Source organism: Penicillium brevicompactum, assembly GCF_028827555.1.
Source record: "Penicillium brevicompactum strain IBT 35665 chromosome Unknown utg000003l_segment0_segment0, whole genome shotgun sequence".
NCBI lineage: Eukaryota > Fungi > Ascomycota > Eurotiomycetes > Eurotiales > Aspergillaceae > Penicillium > Penicillium brevicompactum.
Window position 1 is genome coordinate 814458 of NW_026623206.1, and position 16857 is coordinate 831314.

A 16857-nucleotide genomic window follows, 5' to 3' on the forward strand; every position below is an offset into this window, starting at 1 on the left:
ATCCTGAAGGTGGTGAAACAATGTCATGTAGCCGTAGCTTTTCGTTTCTAAATTATCGAAATTTTGTGAGCATATCTGCAAGACCATGCATCTATCTTAACCCTCCTCTTCGCCTCCAACTGGGGCCTTGCCCTCATCATCCGACGCGCCCTCAATGGCAGCGAGTGCCACCCGATGGTCGCGTGTACCGTTGCGAGATCTAGCCCCAGCCTTGGGACTGCCAGGGTCGTGAGGCGCAGTTGCAGTTGCAAGCTTAGCAGCTGAGATGCCGCCAGAAGTGACGTAGAGGAAGTGTTCGGCAGGGAAGTGATCAATATGATTGAAGAATGAGCCAAAGCTGTGATGAAGGTCAGTGTTGTTGGCACGAAAAATAGCGATCTCAATTCTAGGACATACCCGGCACGCTCCTCTTCCTCACGGAAGATACGATCATAGATCTCCCGCTGCTTGAACTCGTTTAACTCCGTCTCCCAACGTCCGAAATCAAGAGGAGAGCGCTCATTGCCCTCTGCCTTCTTGTTGTAAGCGTCGAAAATAGGTCGCTCAAGCAACAACCCTAGACCTGGTGCCTTGGGGATAGCGATACGATCGGGTCCGTAGGTCTCAGGAATGCGGTCTGGGTGACAGCCTGAGCGCACGACCATGGTCGCCATAGCTACCATCTTGCGGATCTGATGCATCATGAAACTCTGGCCATGGACCTTGAGACTGAGCCATTCAGTGCCATTGATGATGATAGGTGTCGGGTTGACCTCGAAAGATTTAATGTGGCGCTTGGCAGAAGGGTCATTGTGGGCCTTTTGGATGGTGTAGTTATGGAAATTGATGGTGCCGACGTAGCGGGAGAGACATTCCTGCAAGCGTTCGACGCGGGATGCCGGAGCGCGGTAGGCCCGTCTGGCTGCCAGGTAGGCCGCTTTAATGGATTTGATAGCGTCGACAGTGGCTTTTTGGCGAGGTTCCATGACGAAAGGTTCGGATTCTCCTGACTCTTCGGTTTTCTGTTCGCTCTGCTCAGTCTCTGGGGCAGGGGTCTCGGTTGCAGGCTCTTCAATGTCTGCAGTGGGATCAAGACCATCACGGGGCTGGTCATCCTGGAAGAGGGACTTTTCCACGATAGTGCGAATATCCTCAGGAAGACCAGAGAGGATGGGCTTGATGTACTTCTCATCAACCTCCTCCCAGTACGTTGCGACCTCTTCCTGACGGGCCTTGACATCGTTCAAGTCGCCCTTCTCTTCGGCGATCTCAACAATCTTCTTGCCAAGATATGTGCTTGGGTGAGGCGGCAGAAGACAGTGGCTTGGCATCAAATATTCGTAAACGCGTGAATCACACATTTGGTAACAGCTGAAGCTCTTGCTGGTGACCTCGTAACCCCAAACGCGGATTTGAGGGCTCAGCTCGTTGTTGATTCTTTGGATGATATCGTCATCCTCGACAATCATTTTCAAGGACACAACGTTGCCAGCAGCATGAACACCCTTATCTGTGCGAGCACAACGGACGAATGAAGACTTTTTTGGGGTCTGCCGCATTCGCCTTGGAAACCGCACCGACCTTAACGAGAGCCGAGAAGAGATCGCCTTCGATGGTGCGTTGGTTCTCGTTCCTAGAACGAAATCAGTCAGCGAAGGAACTATTGAACAAAGCGAGAATCCACCAACAGCTGCATCCCAGAGTATCCGGTGCCGGAATAACCCATGAGCAACGCGACCTTCTTCTTCGGGCGACGCTCTTCATTGTCGATCTCCTCTTTGGAGAATTGAGTGGCGTAGATTGGTAGGCTGGCCTCTTCGCCATTCTCGATCTTGCGGCGCTTCGCTTCGGCCTGCTCCTCAAGGCGCTGTCGCTTGTCTATTCCTTGGCGACTGGATTAGTTAGCTGACAATGCGACACACGAAACTGCCATTGACAAAACATACCTCCACTCAGCTCGTCCCATATCGCGGTTCTTACGCCTTCCACCACCTCCGCCTCTTCCGCCTTTGTTGTCGGCCATTGTATGCGCTGGAAGATCTCTGACAAGTCTGCACGGGGTGAGGACGGGTCGCGCCAGAAAGAGCGGGCAAACGTGCGGGGGACGAAGTTTCGGTTCCGAGCAATCAAGCCAACGGGGTGCAGGCTCCTTGGTGCAGTTAGAATAACGGATATGTTCCGCTGGCAAATTGTCGAGGCACGCATGAAATCAATGTTCCGGGGAAATTTGACTTGATCATCATCTTTTCTATATCGTCACTAGGCCGAGAGGGGGCTAGCGTGATGTCGACCGAGCTAACCGAATATGGAATGTTACTGCCTGAGGTGTAAATCGATTTGCATGTGACGTGAAGCTCATCTTCGAATGCACGACCTGCGCGACTTTTGTTCAATCCGAGCTTGGCGCTGTCGCTCAAGTCCATTCATTTCCCTTTCACCCACACTCATTATTGGCCATCAAAGCATGCTCGACTTCTTTGACACTTGAACCTCGTGATCTGACGCCTTGTGCTCCCTCAAACCAATCTCTTCCAATTCGCGTTTTGCTCCGAAGGCATCCCCACGATGGACCTTTCCAAAACGCTCATTCGGACGGTGGCGCGTGCCTTTTATGAGACCCGGCACATATTGGTGGTTGATGCGCTGTTCCTGCATTCAGTGTACGAGCTTGGTTGATCAATTTTGAAAGCGACCTTACTGACCAGCTATAGCCTTCATGCCGAGGACCTTGCCTTTTTGATGGGCATGCAGCAGAAGGATCTTCGAAAGCTGTGCGCCAGACTCCGCGAGGACCGTTTGATCGGAGTGTACGCCTCATTCATCTGTGATGGGATTGAGCAACAAAGAAACTAAACTAACAATTCTGGCCGATATTAGGAGTACACGCGCTGAGCTCCGTGATGGCTCTACTCGCCCTGTCAACCGTGAATACTACTACATACCTCTCCACCCCGTTGTCGATGCGATAAAATACAAAGTCTCTAAATTGACTGCCACGATCAAAGCGCAGTACACCCCAAGCGAGGAGCGCAAGGAGTACATCTGCCTCAGATGCTCTAAAGAATGGACGGAACTGGATGTGCTGAGTCTGGTGGGAGAAGAGGGATTTGAATGTCAAAATTGCGGGGCCGTGCTGGAACGAACTGAAGATGTCAAGGGACTCGAGGGCGTTGAAAGTACGGGACACGAGAAGAACAGCAAGCTGATGGCACAGCTAGACAACATGCTGAAGCTGCTGAAGCAGATTGATTCCGTCGAGATCCCGCCAAATGACTTTGAAACGGCTTGGGATCACAAGGTGGAGGTTGCCCGGAACCATAACACACATCCAGTCCGGGCTGCGATCGCTGTTCCACCCAAGGCACAGGACATCACACGCCCCAACGCGAAGACAGATGCAAGCGCGTTGGAAATCTCTCTCACCTCTAGTGAGGAGAAGAGTGCAGCTGAGCAGGCCGACGAAGCCGCTCGTAAGGCGGCAGTCGAAAAGCAGAACGCTCTTCCAGTTTGGCACACCCACTCTACGGTCGATGCGAACAACTCTGGAAATACTCAGGTCAAGAATGAGGCTGGCCAGTTGGTGAAACCCGAGCTTGCCGATGAGGACCAGAAGCCCAGTGTAGATGCATTGGACGACAAGGTCGCAGCATACTATGCGGAGATGGAACGTGAGAAGGCACTCCAGGCCCAGCAAGATGCCAGTAGCGCAGACGAAGATTCCGACGAAGAGGACTTTGAAGATGTTTCTGGTCCAAGCGGAGCAGGGACGCCTGCTGCTGCCGGTGGACCCACGAGTGCCCCCGTCCCGTCTTCTGGGGGTGTTGGCATAAAGCGCGAGCTTGACTCTGGTTCCAGTGCGCCTCAGTCTTCTGTTGGAACTCCGTTCACCCCTACAGAAGATGGCCCATCAGCGAAGAAAATCAAGGTCGAGCCAGAAATCAAGCCTGATCCTGACGTCAAGACCGAACCTCAGATCAAGACTGAGCCTGATGCAAACAAGGATGCTGAGGAATCGGATGAGGATGAAGAAGAATTTGAAGATGTTTAACGGAACGGCTGCATTTTCTTCAAAATACAAAAGGCAAAAACAAACGACAAACATTGGCGCTGGCGCCAAACATAATCAAACAGAGCCCATGGCTCCTTTCAAAAAACACCCGCACCTTTAGTCTCATAGCAACTACTTTAGGTAGACTCTCAAGTCCTCGGAATTGACAAACCGTCAATTTAAAGGTTCCCAGAGTTCTCGAGGTCATTGTTTGATCTAGATGCACCAAAGGTCTAGGGTCGTGATAGCCATGTATACCTAGCCCTACCTGTGAGCCATAGCTATGGACAATACCCACATAGCATGTTTCGATTAACAAGACATCATTCTCATTTTCACTGGTCATCGACCTTCTAATTTGCCTTGGCGTGATGCTCTCGATCTTTCAAATGCCCTCACTTCTCTTTCGTGCCAACTCTCCCTGGTCATCTGCCTTCGTTTTCAACCTTGGGCCCTGAATTTCTTTCAATTCTGCATTCTCCCACCATACCATCATGCCTAACGTTCTCGTACTCGGTGCCACGGGGTACCTAGGACTGGCTGTTGCCAATGAACTCATTCGATCTGGAAACTACCATGTCTGGGGCCATACCCGCTCAGTCGCCAAAGCCAAACTGCTTGAGCAAAATGAGATCATCCCGGCCACCGGAGATATCACCGATCCATTCGTCCTCATTGAAATCATCTCCTCTTGCCGCATCCATGTCGTGGTCGACGCGACCTCTACCGTCGACGAGGAAGCAAGGAAGATCATGGAGGCCGTTCTCCGCGTTGGTAAATTTCAGCAAGCTGTTCTCACTGAGATGGAAACAAGTGGGCCAAAGCTTGGGTATGTCTACGTCTCTCGTGCAGGTGTACACGCCGTGCCAAAACTTCCTACTTTCAGCAAGGCACATTCAGACGACTCGGTGCAACTTCAAACAATCAAGGCCGCCCCTCGACGCCCTGACATCGAAAACACGATTTTGCTGGCCCGAAGCATACTCGACGTTGCTATCATCCGACCTCATCTCATCTACGGATACGCATCTCCCATTCTGGGACAGCTATGGAAGAATCTCGTGGATGCCGATTCACGAAGCACTACCCCCATCGAAATCCCTGCCGAAGCAAGTCTTCATGCTGGAGTGGTTCACCTAGAAGATGTCGCCACGGCCTTCTATATTGTGATTGATCGCATTCATGGCCAGCTGAGCTCCTGGCCCGTGTTTGATCTATGGACAGAGTCGGTACGCGTGGAGGATATGATGGAAGCCACCAAAATGGTGCTGGGATTGAACATGCCTTTGACCTATGTTTGCAACGCCAACTACCGCGCTTTCGACACCTGGGTGTTGGAGAATATTTCCGATGTCTCTACAGCAAAGAGCGTTCTCGGTTGGAGCCCGAAGAGGGTGAACCTTTTGGCAGACATGCGAATGAATCTTCGAGCATACATCGCTGCCCAGAGCGAGGAGATTCGGGGCGAATAAACATTTTGATGGAGACTGAGGCAGCACAGGGAGTTTTGAAGGGGTTCAAAAGGTATGAAATCCATTGCGTTTTCACGGGTTTCATTTCATCATGCCAGCCCTGAGAGCAGTGTGCGGTAATAGACAAACATCACATACAAGTTCATTTCAGGTGCTCTCAGATCTACTAGAGAATCAAACATCCTTATCTTCTCTACTTCCGTGGTACCATACCGACTCAGCTTAAAATTGATGAGCTGGCGTCTGGTAAGATCCTCTACATGACCCATCCCTTTACACAATTATGGTCTCAGTACTTAGAAACTTGCTTGTTAATACCTGATTCTTTACTCATGTTTGAGATATTTGAAGCCCAGGGAGCCTTCTCTTCAAGGTCTGTGATAACAAGCATAATGTAAAAGACCACTTATAGAAAACACCACTGAAGAGACAATCTGAACAAACATTTAGAAACTGCCCAGGTGATATACCAACAGTCTTGATCACACACAATTTCAGACTTCAAATGCCTTTCGATTGACAGGCGTCAAAGGCTCCCCCACAAACTCTCCATTTTCTCCAACCACAGCTAAAATGTTCTGCATGGCGTTCAACTCGAAGTTGATTCTGGTATCGAGTGCCCCTCCGCCAATGTGGGTTGTCAAGGTGACGTTTTCCATCCCGGCCAATACTGGAGATACCTGAGGTTCATGATAATGCACATCTAACGCCGCCGCCGACAAATGACTAGAATGCAACGCCTTGATCAACGCCTCCTCGTTCAGAACCTCCCCACGGGAAGTGTTAACAAGTCGACTTCCAGGCTTAATCAAAGAAAGCGCCCTGTCATCAATGAGATCAAGTGTGTGAGAGTTCAGTGGTGTATGCAGAGAAATACAATCAGCAACTCTTAGCAGATCATCCAAAGATTCGTGATATATCGCATGCAGTTTTTCTTCAACATCAAGGTCTGCGCGCACGATGTCGAAATAGTGAATTTCCATTCCTAACGCCATATGCGCCTTATACGCAAGCTTCTTACTGATATTCCCAAACCCGACGATGCCCAGAATATGACCACGAGGATTCTGCGAGATCGTGGCAATGAGTTTGTGCGTCGCCGTGAAGATCTTCGGGTCTGCTGTTCGTGCCGCAAGCTGTGCACGTGTGAAGTTTCGAAATACGCTCAGAATCATGTACAATGCAGTATCCGAGACGGCTTCGTCTGATGCCCCTGCGCCGTTGGTATACCAGATCTTATGCTTGCCGAGAATGTCGACGTCTGCCCAGTTATAGCCTGCACCCGCGGATGCGAAGATTCGAACACTGGAAGGGAGGTATGATATAAGCTCCTGGTCCCACTGGCCCATGAACCCACCCGTTTGGAAATGTGGGCGGAAGAGAGCCGAGAATTGCCCGTATCTGAGTCCATGTAAGCGCGGGTGAAGCCTCTTGGTTCACTATCTTACTTGCTGCTCTTTAATGCTTCGATGAAGGATTCTCGATCCGTTTCTGTTGCTTGGACAACTTTGAACCGAGACTCAAAGTCATTTCGAAAGAACGTATGGTTATATTTAATCGCCTCCCCGAGGTGGAGAACGACCGGTTTCGATGTTGCGACTTCCATAGGTGTTTGTCTCTTGTTAGAGAAGCGATGATTGCAGAAGTTTACATAGAACTATGGATCTACTGGTGTATTTATACCTGCGGATAGCCATGTTTCCGCGCTTTATCCGGGCTCCGGAGGATTGTCGAAGAATGCGGAGAGAAACCCGAGTATACACCTGCAACGGCCCGGGGGTAAGTAGATTCAAACCACGAAGAGTCAAAAGCCTTCAAGGTTGAAATCATAATGTTTTCCGGTGGTTGTTTCGTCCATTTCAAATGCTGGCTGTAATGTATAATTTCAACTGCTTGTTTTGATCACCTCACCAATCGCATGAGCCACGTAATCGATGTTATCCTCATTCAGCCCACACACACTCATCCGACTCGACGGGAGGAGGTAGACGTGGAATTCCTTCTGCAATCGAGAAACATGCTCCCTTGTCAGCCCCGTATAGCTGAACATGCCAATTTGATTTTCCACATGTGTCCAATCATGCAGCGTCACTTTCTCGAGCTTCTGTCTCAATAGACTCCTCATTCGGTGAATACGTGAGCTCATCGTATCCAAGTCTTTGTTCCACTGAAGTTTCAGGCCCTCATCTCCAAGAACGGTCTCCACAATGGTCGCCCCAAACCGGGGCGGGTTGGAGTATTCCGCCCGTGAGATCAGCATGAGCTCAGATAACGCGGCATGTGCGGATAGTTGCCGCGGCACAATCAGATGCAAAGCACCTACGCGTTCGCCGTATAAGCCGAAGTTCTTAGAGAAGGACTGCGCGACGCAGATGCCCGGATGCGTTTTTGACGCAAGCACTGCTTCTGTAAAATAGCGCACAGCCCATGCATCGCCGTCGACGTCGCCAGTTGCAAAGCCTTGGTAGGCGCTGTCGAAGACAGTGAATAGTCTCTTTCGCTCGACCAGCTCAGCTACCTGCTTCCACTGAGGCTTTGACAAATCCACGCCAGTGGGATTATGAGCACATGCTTGCAGGATAACCACATCATTGGGTTTGGCCTGCTCCAGACATTCCAGCATCCTGGCGATATCGACTGCCTTGGTAGAGGGGGCGTAGTATGGATACTCCACGATTGGCACCCCGGCCATCTGCCAGATAGATTTGTGATTGATCCATGTTGGAGAAGGAATAAAAACCTGGCTTGGATGCAAGTGCTTGGCTAGGAAGGTGGCTGCAACATGGTTTGCTCCGGTCCCCGAGACTGTTTGAATCGATGCAGCGTTTGCTTCCAGTCTGGATGTACTAGGTCCGAAGATGAGCTCCTTCGCCAGTTTGATGAATTTTGGAGAGCCTGCTATTCCAAGGTATTCGTGTATTGTCTCAATGAGACGCTTCTTTGCCTGTCATACCAGTTATCTCCTGTTTCACTGGATGAATAGGCTTCAACCGTACCTCTTTCACGCTTGGCAGAACCCAAGGATCTCCGTTCTCGTTGCGGTATGCACCCGCAATCAATGAGACTTTGTTTGTGTGATTGTCCACTTCGAAATCGGCCATTAATCCAAACGCAGTGTCTGCGGGGGCAATCGGGAGGTTAAGATACTCCGCCATGTTTGTAGCTTGGAATTAGGTTGAAGAGTGGATTGATCTGCCTGATAGCAGTGAGCTCAAGCAATAACTTTGCAGCTCAAGAGGATTGAATATAATAGCCAAGTCACACTGAAGAAGTACTCTGGATAATCTAGGCGTATGTCATATACGAGGAGTGATTTATCTTCAGACCTGTGATATAACACAAGGCTAGACCGGCGTAGAAATGTGTTGCCGAAACATTGAGCCCGGGCAAATAATGTCGCCACCAGCAACAAGCACTTGGCGAGAGTAACCTTTCTAACCCAGAAAGACCTCCATTTTGCAAATTTTTGAAGACCTCACATTCATCGCGGTGGTGGAATTGAGGTCGACGTGGGCGCGCTCGAATCGGGGAAATGGTGCTTTGCCGAGACCTGCTCGCAAGGTGGGATTTTTGCCACCACAGACTAAGAACTTTGCTCTGCGCTGTTGTCCCGCTGTATTTATCCATAGATACACCGGTATCTTATGAAGTTGCCGAAATGATGGAAAAAGATTCAAAGCTTTCTTTGCCGAACGCCTCAGTCAGTCCACGAACGATGTTCCGACTATTTGGCCACAACTCTGCATATAGTTCGCTCGTCCCTTGAGGCTTTAATTGGATCTTTCGTCGTTCAAAACACTTTTTGTTTTCTCTCTGAACCCATCTCACGCTACCCAAATCAGCAAAATGAGTCAATCAAGGATTCTGGACCGGCTCTCGGCACTCGACACCAACACAGTTTCAGATGCCCTGGACTTCCTGGGCCTGAAAGGAGCAACATACGGCTTACAGCCGCTCTGGGACTGTTCAAAGATAGTTGGTCGCGCAAGCACTGTCAAAGTCGGACCCAAAACCGATGTTGCTCCCGCGAAGCATCTCCTCACACCAGTCATTGACGCGGTAACTACAGACGACCGCATTCTGGTCATCTCAGGTGGCTTGGAGGGCGTCTCATGCTGGGGTGATATTATAGCGAATGCCTCGAAGATGAAGGGTATTCGCGGAACCGTCATTGACGGCATGAGTCGTGACATTGATGGTAGCCGTGATGTCGGTTACCCTGTTTACGGCCGAGGCGTGACCATGATCAGCGCCCGCAACCGTGTTGTTCAATATGATTCTGGAATTCCACTGGAGATGCGAGGTGTTACGGTGAATCAGGACGACTACGTGATCGCGGATAGATGTGGCACAGTGTTCGTCCCAGCCGAGCGTATTGAAGAGGTCCTCAATCTGGGCGAGCGTATCGACAAACGTCAGAACCTGATGGTTCAGGCCGTTCGCGCAGGACATCCTGTCTCCGAGGTCATGCATGATTCACAATTCGAGGCCATTCGCTCGGATACTTCGTCCCCTTCTGACGGTCCTGCCGCTTCATCTTTGTCTTCTTCTCGCAATCCGAAGCAAGCCAGTATTGAGGACCAGGAGCTGGTTGCGCTATTTGCCGACTCAGATACGCCGGGTGTCTCTGATGCACTCGACAAACTTGGAATCTCCGGCCAGGCATTTGTTATCATGCCGTTGGCCGACTACAGCAAGGTCACAGTGGGCCCGGCCTTCACAGTTCGCTACGTGCCAGCTAGTGATCCACCAGGCAGCGTCGGTGACTTCATCGACGATGTGGCCGTTGGAGATGTTGTCGTGATCGACAACGGTGGTCGGACAGATTGCACTGTGTGGGGCGATATTATGACCCAGTATGCCGGCATACGGGGAATCGCTGGATCTGTCATTGATGGTGTTTGCCGTGATGTGAATCGTGCGCTCACCGATGATTTTCCACTTTTCACTGCTGGGCGTTGGATGCGGACGGGTAAAGATCGTGTCCAGGTTGGAGGCGTGAATGAGGCGATTGGCATTGGCAAGGTGCGGGTCGTTCCACGCGACATTGTTGTTGCCGATGCAAATGGTGTTGTCATCGTGCCGCGGGATCGAGCTCGTGAGGTGGCTGAAGTCGCAAGAAGTGTTGAGCAGAAGGAAGCTGGGATTCGCAAAATGATTGCTAATGGGGCTACCATTTCTGAGGCGCGAGAGCAGCTCGGTTATCATACCCTTCAGCGTAAGGCGTAAACATGCGACAATCTTTGAAAAATGAGACGCCATTGTTCATCTAGTTTAGACTCTTTCATAGCAAATGTTCTACTGTTTATTTTCGTGATTCATCCTGAAAGTCCCCGAAAAGATATCTGTGGAGTCTCATTTAGATTTCGTTCCTTGAGGCACCCGTGGACTACACCGAAGAAGAATATATCCAAAGGTAATTAGAAGTAGGAACATTTGACTATTATCTTTAATGGTTGTCATTGCACTGCGTTGTTTCTTTCACTTTCTTTCTTGTGCTGTCTTTTTTACTGTCTTTTTCTCGTGTTGGAAAGCAGACATTGCGATTTCTCTAGATACAGAATGATACTTCATGAGCGTGCAGCTTCCAACTCCGCAGTATACCAATTTTGAATAGCGCGGATATCATAACTCAGTGCCACGGTGTCAAACACTTTGAGGTGCTCTTTGCACACAGCGCCATTATTTGAGAGTCTAGCGACCCATTTCCCATGCCTTCTGGCCGCGGCAACAATCTTTTGGATCGCATCAACAAACTCGGGTTCATCTCCCTTGGCCGGAACATATCCCAGCAGTGACAGAGCAAGGTCATTTGGCCCAATGAAAATCATGTCTGGCTGAAGATTAGCAACTTTATTGTGACGATCAAATTTGACAACGTACCAATGCCAGGTACCGCACAAATTGCGTCCACGTTTTCAACGCCGGCTTTTGATTCGATTTGAAGACATGTGATGATTGTCTCATTCGCCGTTTTAAGATAGGTTGGGATGTCAACCCCATGGGAGATACCCGGAAACGCAGATCCCTGGCCACGAAGCCCTTGTGGAGGGAACTTGGAATAGGCGACGACAGTCTTAGCTTCTTCCGCAGTGTTTATCTGTGGCACAACAATACCGCTGGTCACCAGTCAGTCGGGTAATTTCAAAATATGAATTTCTACTCACTGTGCCCCAGCATCCAACGCCCTTTTGATCAGGTCTGCGTGGGTCATTCTGAGACGGACCAGCGGCGAAACACCCATAGCAGCGATAGCGGCAGTGGAGCTATGCATAGCATCATCACTGATATTTCCGTGTTCACAGTCGATAATTATTCCCTTGAACTTGATCAGTAGAAGTTCATTTTGACAAGTATCCAGTGGAGATACCTACGTCCAGCCCCGTCTGTGCCACCATCTGGGCTGCGCGGAAGGATGGCAACCCCAGAAAAGTCATGATAGGTTTAGAGTTCGTTTGTAAAGCATTCAGCAGACGTAACTGAGGGTTCTTGATTGACGTTGTTATAGCTGAGATGTATGACATCTTGTCTTTGAAACGTTTCGCTGGTAGATCAGAGTAGAAACACAATCTATAGTCTCTACAAAGACTAGTTGGAAGGTTGAAATATATGCAGGATCAAGAGATGGAGAAGAGAGCCCTTGGACAGATATGATTGGAGATCACAGAGACAGATCAAGTATATAAACACCGAGAATAACCAAGTTAGGACATCATTTAAGTGACCTCGGAAGCTGGCCATACCAAATATTTTGTGTCGGGAAGACAAATTTACACCGAGCGGTGCTTAAACCGCCAACCCCGAAATCCAACTGGGTGAACTTTCTAGATTATGGTTCTGGGTGCATATGTCAGCTAAGACGCCCTTGTGTACTTTTTTCTCCTGAGTAAAGTATCTCCCCAGCCTCGGAACACACGTGTCGTGGAGACTTAGGTCACCTGAAGCCAACGAGATGGGTAGGGAGACCCACGGGGCTTAACCTCGAACCCTCCGGGAAGATGAAAAGGCTTCCATTTTGGTTGATCAATTGAAGGGGGTTTCCGAATCAGGCTGTCTATTACCTCTATATATACTTGTTTTTGTCATTTTCTATTCTCCCATTCAAGCTAATTTTTGCAAAAAATCCGCAATCCGGCGCCACATCTCAACCGGATTGGAATACATGGGGAAGTGCCCGCTCTCGGGGATCTGCGCCAATTCGACACCCTCCTTTTCCAATCGCCCGAGATATGACAGTCCGCGGTTCTCATCCCCAAACATGAACATCTTTGGACACGGCAGTCCTAGGAACATTCCTAGCAGATCACCACTATCCGATAGTTGCACCATCGACTCGAAAATCGCACGTACGGCACCGGCGCGTACTCTGGCGCGCAAGGTGCTCGCATATAAAGGGTTGCCGAAAGACTTGGTCTCGCGAGTGCGAGTGATAAAGGCATCGAGGAACGCCTCTGGGTCATCAGAGGGGACACTGAAAATTTGCCGACTCAGGAAGCAATCTTCCGATGCCAGATTGCCCTTGATATCCACGAAGCTCAAAACCCGATCAGGGTGGCGGTGGGCAAGAAGGAGCGCAGTGAGTCCTCCCATAGAATGACCCATCAGGTGAAATTTGGTAATTTGGAAGTGCGACAGAATTGCCTCCGCAGTTGCGACGAGGAAAGGGATATCTGTGGCGGAGAGATTGTCACTGTCTGAATGCCCGCAGCCTGGCGCGTCAAAGGCGATAAACCCATGATGTTGCAAGCGCGGGTTGACGACAATGTCGGCTAGATCTTCTTTGCAGGATCCAAACCCATGGAGAAATAGAATTGGAGGGTTGGTATTCAAATTGTGAATTGTGGAGAGGTTGAGGCTGACGCCTTCAACTTGGAGCGGGATTGTCGCGTAGGTGAGCGACATGGTCAAACAAGGTGTGTGAAGAAACAAAAGTCAGAAGTCGATGGTCAAGGGGTGTGATGGGCAATTGGCCTGGAGTTATTAATCGCAAGATATCTACGAGCTGGATGGAAGAAAGGTTAAGTGGAGGGCGGGAGGCAATAGAGTGTCGGCGAAAAGTCCCCTTGCCGAGATGATCGAGACAGATTCTACACTGCAAATTCTGAATCTTCCACAAAAAGGTCATACTAACGTATGACATAATGGGATTCCATGCTTTGAAATCGATCAAAGTCACTTTCCCCCAGGAAAGCTTATAAGAAGTCGTAGAGAATCGACACCAGTGTATATCCATGGAGCTTTTATCGGTGACGTCACCCGCAGACGCTCACGAGCCTGAAGGCTACAAGTGCAATGGCTGCTGGGTCAACAATACCGATCTCAAGGGTTCCAAAAAGTCAGCAAAAACAATATAACGCTTTAAATCAAGCTCTAGGATCGTCCAGATTCGAGATAAAAAGGCCAGCCTGATTCGGCATCGAATGAAGATTCACCTTTAAGCCCCGCTGGCGAGTATACCCGTGGGCCTCCTGGGCTCAATGAGAGCTTTATAAGCCGCGCCTTGAGCCCTGGAGCTCCCTAGCGCCGAACTAGCCCGAAGAAACTGTCGGACGCGGGCAGCTGACCGTGCGGGCTAACCCGCTCGTGCTTCTTTTCCTATTGGCTCGCAAATACTTGAATTGTGCCATCCATTGTCCAATCACCGGCCCTCTTGCAAGCCAAGTCACATCCATAGATCCCATATTTGAATGACTAAAGCAGCAATTTTGGCAGCACGAGTGTGATTCATAATGCGCCTAGACTTTGGCGTCAAGACCTTGGTAAGGTGGTTAGCAACTTTGGGATATATAAACGAAGTAGAAATCCACCAAAGTCTGCGATGAATCAGTCTCATCACAGTCCAGGGAACATCAACAGCATCTCAGTTTAAACCTCCAATCCAAAAAACTACATAGTACATGACCATGTCTTCCTATGTGATCACCGGTGCTAGTCGCGGACTTGGGGTACGTGGCGGATATCCTCACTTACAATTTCCTTGCATTGACCAATAAACCTAGTTCGAGTTTGTCCGACAGCTTGCTCAAAACCCAAACAACACTGTCATCGCACTTGTTCGCAACAAATCCGCTGTCCACGAAAAGGTTGTGACCGAAGGATTCTCCAATGTCCATATCGTCGAGGCCCAGTACACCGATTTCCCTTCGCTCAAGGTGAGTGAAATGCTTCTACGTCGTTGTCTCCGGCTAATTCGTTCCGTTTAGCGGGCTGCTGAGGCCGTAAAGGAAATCACCGGAGGCGGTCTCGACCATCTCATCAACAACGCAGCTGTTGTATCTGACAAGAGCGAGTTCAAAAGCTTCGATAACTTGTGAGTATCGATGCAGAGGGAAGTCTATCAATCGTTTCCAATACTAATGGGTTGTCTCGAAAATCTCCAGCCAAGATGACTTTGAGACCATGGAGAAGGACATCCTAGAATCCTTGGAGATCAATCTTTTGGGTGTGATCAAGACCGTGCAGGCATTCATCCCACTGCTCCGCCAAGGAAATGCCAAAAAGGTCCTTTCCATCTCCACCGGAATGGCTGATCTAGAGTTGATCAACTCGACCGAAATCGAATTCGCGGCACCGTACGCCATCAGCAAGGGCGCGTTGAATGTAGCGATCGCAAAATACAACGCACTGTACAAGAAGGAAGGGATTCTGTTCCTCGCTGTCAGTCCTGGATACGTGGCCACTGAGAGGAACCAAGGTAGGTTCTTCAAACCTGCAATATTGAACATTTCCCAAACTAACTCATCTCAAGTTGAACCGGCTAAGGAGGATGCCGAAAAAGTGGCTGTTCTTGTCAAGAAATTTGTCGAGTATGCACCACACTTCCAGCGCCCTTTGACCCCGGAAGAATCAGTTTCGGCGGTTCTTTCAGTGTTGGAGAAATCCTCTCTTGCGAATGGAGATGGCGGCGCTTTTATCTCACATTTGGGAACCAAACAATGGCTCTAAGCGTTTGATTACCTCTATTCTCATCATGTACCAGTGTCATGAGATGATTTATAAGAATAAGAAATGATTAGGAATGCAACTATCTTGAGGTTCTGTCATCAACTGTCGGCTTCTCCTAACCGGCGGACCTCCCGCAGTCGCGTTTATTAATTACGACGCCACCTCAATCTCACCAGCAAACAGACTCAACTTCCCGCATTTGCGCTTCAAATACCCAAAGGGCCTCTCATCTTTGATCCATTCAGTCCAGCTAATCCTAAGTCACAACTGAGCCCTTTTTTCAGGATGGGAAAACCGCGAGGTCCTTACCGTGTTGGACTTCCATCAAAGCGGGGGTGTGGGACATGTCGCGGTAGGAGAAGCCCCATGCTTTTCAACCATGGTGAAATGGAGTTTGGACCCGATTCTCACTCTTTGGCAGATCGGAAGGTAGCCTGCGATCAGGGCCGGCCCGCTTGCCGAAATTGTGTTGCGTCCGACCGCACCTGCCAGGGCTATGGTCTACGCCTGAGCTGGCCTGCGACCAAGTCCCGTCGTTCCATCAAACATCACATTCAAGAACATTATAACACACAGATCAAGTCGAGCGACTCAAGGCACAAAAACTTTATCAATACGTTAACCGGGCACGTGAAGACATTCTACATACAGGATCCTACTTATACGGGTTAGTCAGTGAAAGACCGGGCTATAACTATCAAAACCATGCCTAGGTGCTGGATACTGATCACTGGAACTGATTGGCGTCAGGAAGATTACCACTATATACAACGTGTATCTTCCCCTTAGCGAATTTGAAAAACGCACAGCCGTCTCTGGGCGACGAACACCACCTAATGACGTTTTGTGAGGAACAATCATGCGAAAGGTGTGAATGATGCTGACTCTCACTCTGTCAGTCATGACTACAGTTGTAGATTCGATTATTCCAATAAAAACGGATGGTTACAAACTTTGGAAAATTCTGTTCCAGCTCTCGTTCTCTGATGATTCACCCTCGTCAATGGCTGTACTCCGGGCAATTCTATCATTGGCCTCCTTGTATCGATACGGGTATGGAGAGGAAGCTCTGCGACTTAAAGTGGCTGCGATTAACTCATTGCGAAATTCAATGAGTGGACGAGTCACAGGGACAACAGAAATTTATCAGCATATAGCCGTTGGAATGCTTCTTTGTGCTTTTGAGGTAGGTTTTGCCACCTGAACCGGGGTCTATTTTCACAGTATTAACACCTACAGACTTTTTGGCCATCGGAGAGCTCCTTCCAATGGCCATTGTATGTGGCTGGCGCGAAAAGCATGCTACATTTCATCTGCCACGGTGGACACCCCAAATTAATGGAGGTCGATCCCCTTGTTCTTTGGGTGCACTATCATGATATCCTGGGGAAGTTCACATCCGTACACTGGAAG

General features: G+C 49.5%; 9 protein-coding genes across 9 annotated transcripts; 4 read left to right on the forward strand and 5 right to left on the reverse strand.

Annotated features, from left to right (window-relative positions):
- Nucleotides 1-96: 96 nt before the first annotated feature.
- N7506_004185 (pseudouridine synthase PUS2) lies at nucleotides 97-2184 on the reverse strand (the record flags this gene model as incomplete). Its single annotated transcript, XM_056953480.1, has 5 exons — nucleotides 97-337; nucleotides 397-1489; nucleotides 1557-1612; nucleotides 1668-1863; nucleotides 1926-2184. The coding sequence occupies 5 exons, from the start codon at nucleotides 2182-2184 to the stop codon at nucleotides 97-99; spliced, it is 1845 nt and encodes a 614-aa protein (XP_056812369.1).
- Nucleotides 2185-2544: 360 nt separating this feature from the next.
- On the forward strand, nucleotides 2545-4027 carry N7506_004186 (putative transcription factor TFIIE complex alpha subunit; the record flags this gene model as incomplete). Its single annotated transcript, XM_056953481.1, has 3 exons — nucleotides 2545-2639; nucleotides 2691-2786; nucleotides 2857-4027. 3 exons carry the CDS (start codon nucleotides 2545-2547, stop codon nucleotides 4025-4027), a joined length of 1362 nt encoding a protein of 453 aa, XP_056812370.1.
- Nucleotides 4028-4521: 494 nt separating this feature from the next.
- Nucleotides 4522-5499, forward strand: N7506_004187 (NAD-dependent epimerase/dehydratase family protein; the record flags this gene model as incomplete). Its single annotated transcript, XM_056953482.1, has 1 exon — nucleotides 4522-5499. The coding sequence occupies one exon, from the start codon at nucleotides 4522-4524 to the stop codon at nucleotides 5497-5499; it is 978 nt and encodes a 325-aa protein (XP_056812371.1).
- A 494-nt stretch (nucleotides 5500-5993) lies between these two features.
- Nucleotides 5994-7105, reverse strand: N7506_004188 (D-mandelate dehydrogenase-like dehydrogenase; the record flags this gene model as incomplete). The annotated part of the gene is made up of 2 exons (XM_056953483.1): nucleotides 5994-6900; nucleotides 6948-7105. The coding sequence occupies 2 exons, from the start codon at nucleotides 7103-7105 to the stop codon at nucleotides 5994-5996; spliced, it is 1065 nt and encodes a 354-aa protein (XP_056812372.1).
- A 279-nt stretch (nucleotides 7106-7384) lies between these two features.
- On the reverse strand, nucleotides 7385-8654 carry N7506_004189 (uncharacterized protein; the record flags this gene model as incomplete). Its single annotated transcript, XM_056953484.1, has 2 exons — nucleotides 7385-8443; nucleotides 8496-8654. 2 exons carry the CDS (start codon nucleotides 8652-8654, stop codon nucleotides 7385-7387), a joined length of 1218 nt encoding a protein of 405 aa, XP_056812373.1.
- A 691-nt stretch (nucleotides 8655-9345) lies between these two features.
- On the forward strand, nucleotides 9346-10728 carry N7506_004190 (RraA family protein; the record flags this gene model as incomplete). The annotated part of the gene is made up of 1 exon (XM_056953485.1): nucleotides 9346-10728. One exon carries the CDS (start codon nucleotides 9346-9348, stop codon nucleotides 10726-10728), a length of 1383 nt encoding a protein of 460 aa, XP_056812374.1.
- A 341-nt stretch (nucleotides 10729-11069) lies between these two features.
- On the reverse strand, nucleotides 11070-12023 carry N7506_004191 (HpcH/HpaI aldolase family protein; the record flags this gene model as incomplete). The annotated part of the gene is made up of 4 exons (XM_056953486.1): nucleotides 11070-11332; nucleotides 11383-11618; nucleotides 11667-11818; nucleotides 11874-12023. 4 exons carry the CDS (start codon nucleotides 12021-12023, stop codon nucleotides 11070-11072), a joined length of 801 nt encoding a protein of 266 aa, XP_056812375.1.
- A 577-nt stretch (nucleotides 12024-12600) lies between these two features.
- N7506_004192 (alpha/beta fold hydrolase) lies at nucleotides 12601-13401 on the reverse strand (the record flags this gene model as incomplete). Its single annotated transcript, XM_056953487.1, has 1 exon — nucleotides 12601-13401. The coding sequence occupies one exon, from the start codon at nucleotides 13399-13401 to the stop codon at nucleotides 12601-12603; it is 801 nt and encodes a 266-aa protein (XP_056812376.1).
- Nucleotides 13402-14402: 1001 nt separating this feature from the next.
- N7506_004193 (uncharacterized protein) lies at nucleotides 14403-15444 on the forward strand (the record flags this gene model as incomplete). Its single annotated transcript, XM_056953488.1, has 5 exons — nucleotides 14403-14444; nucleotides 14499-14651; nucleotides 14703-14809; nucleotides 14880-15193; nucleotides 15248-15444. 5 exons carry the CDS (start codon nucleotides 14403-14405, stop codon nucleotides 15442-15444), a joined length of 813 nt encoding a protein of 270 aa, XP_056812377.1.
- Between the last annotated feature and the right edge of the window lie 1413 nt (nucleotides 15445-16857).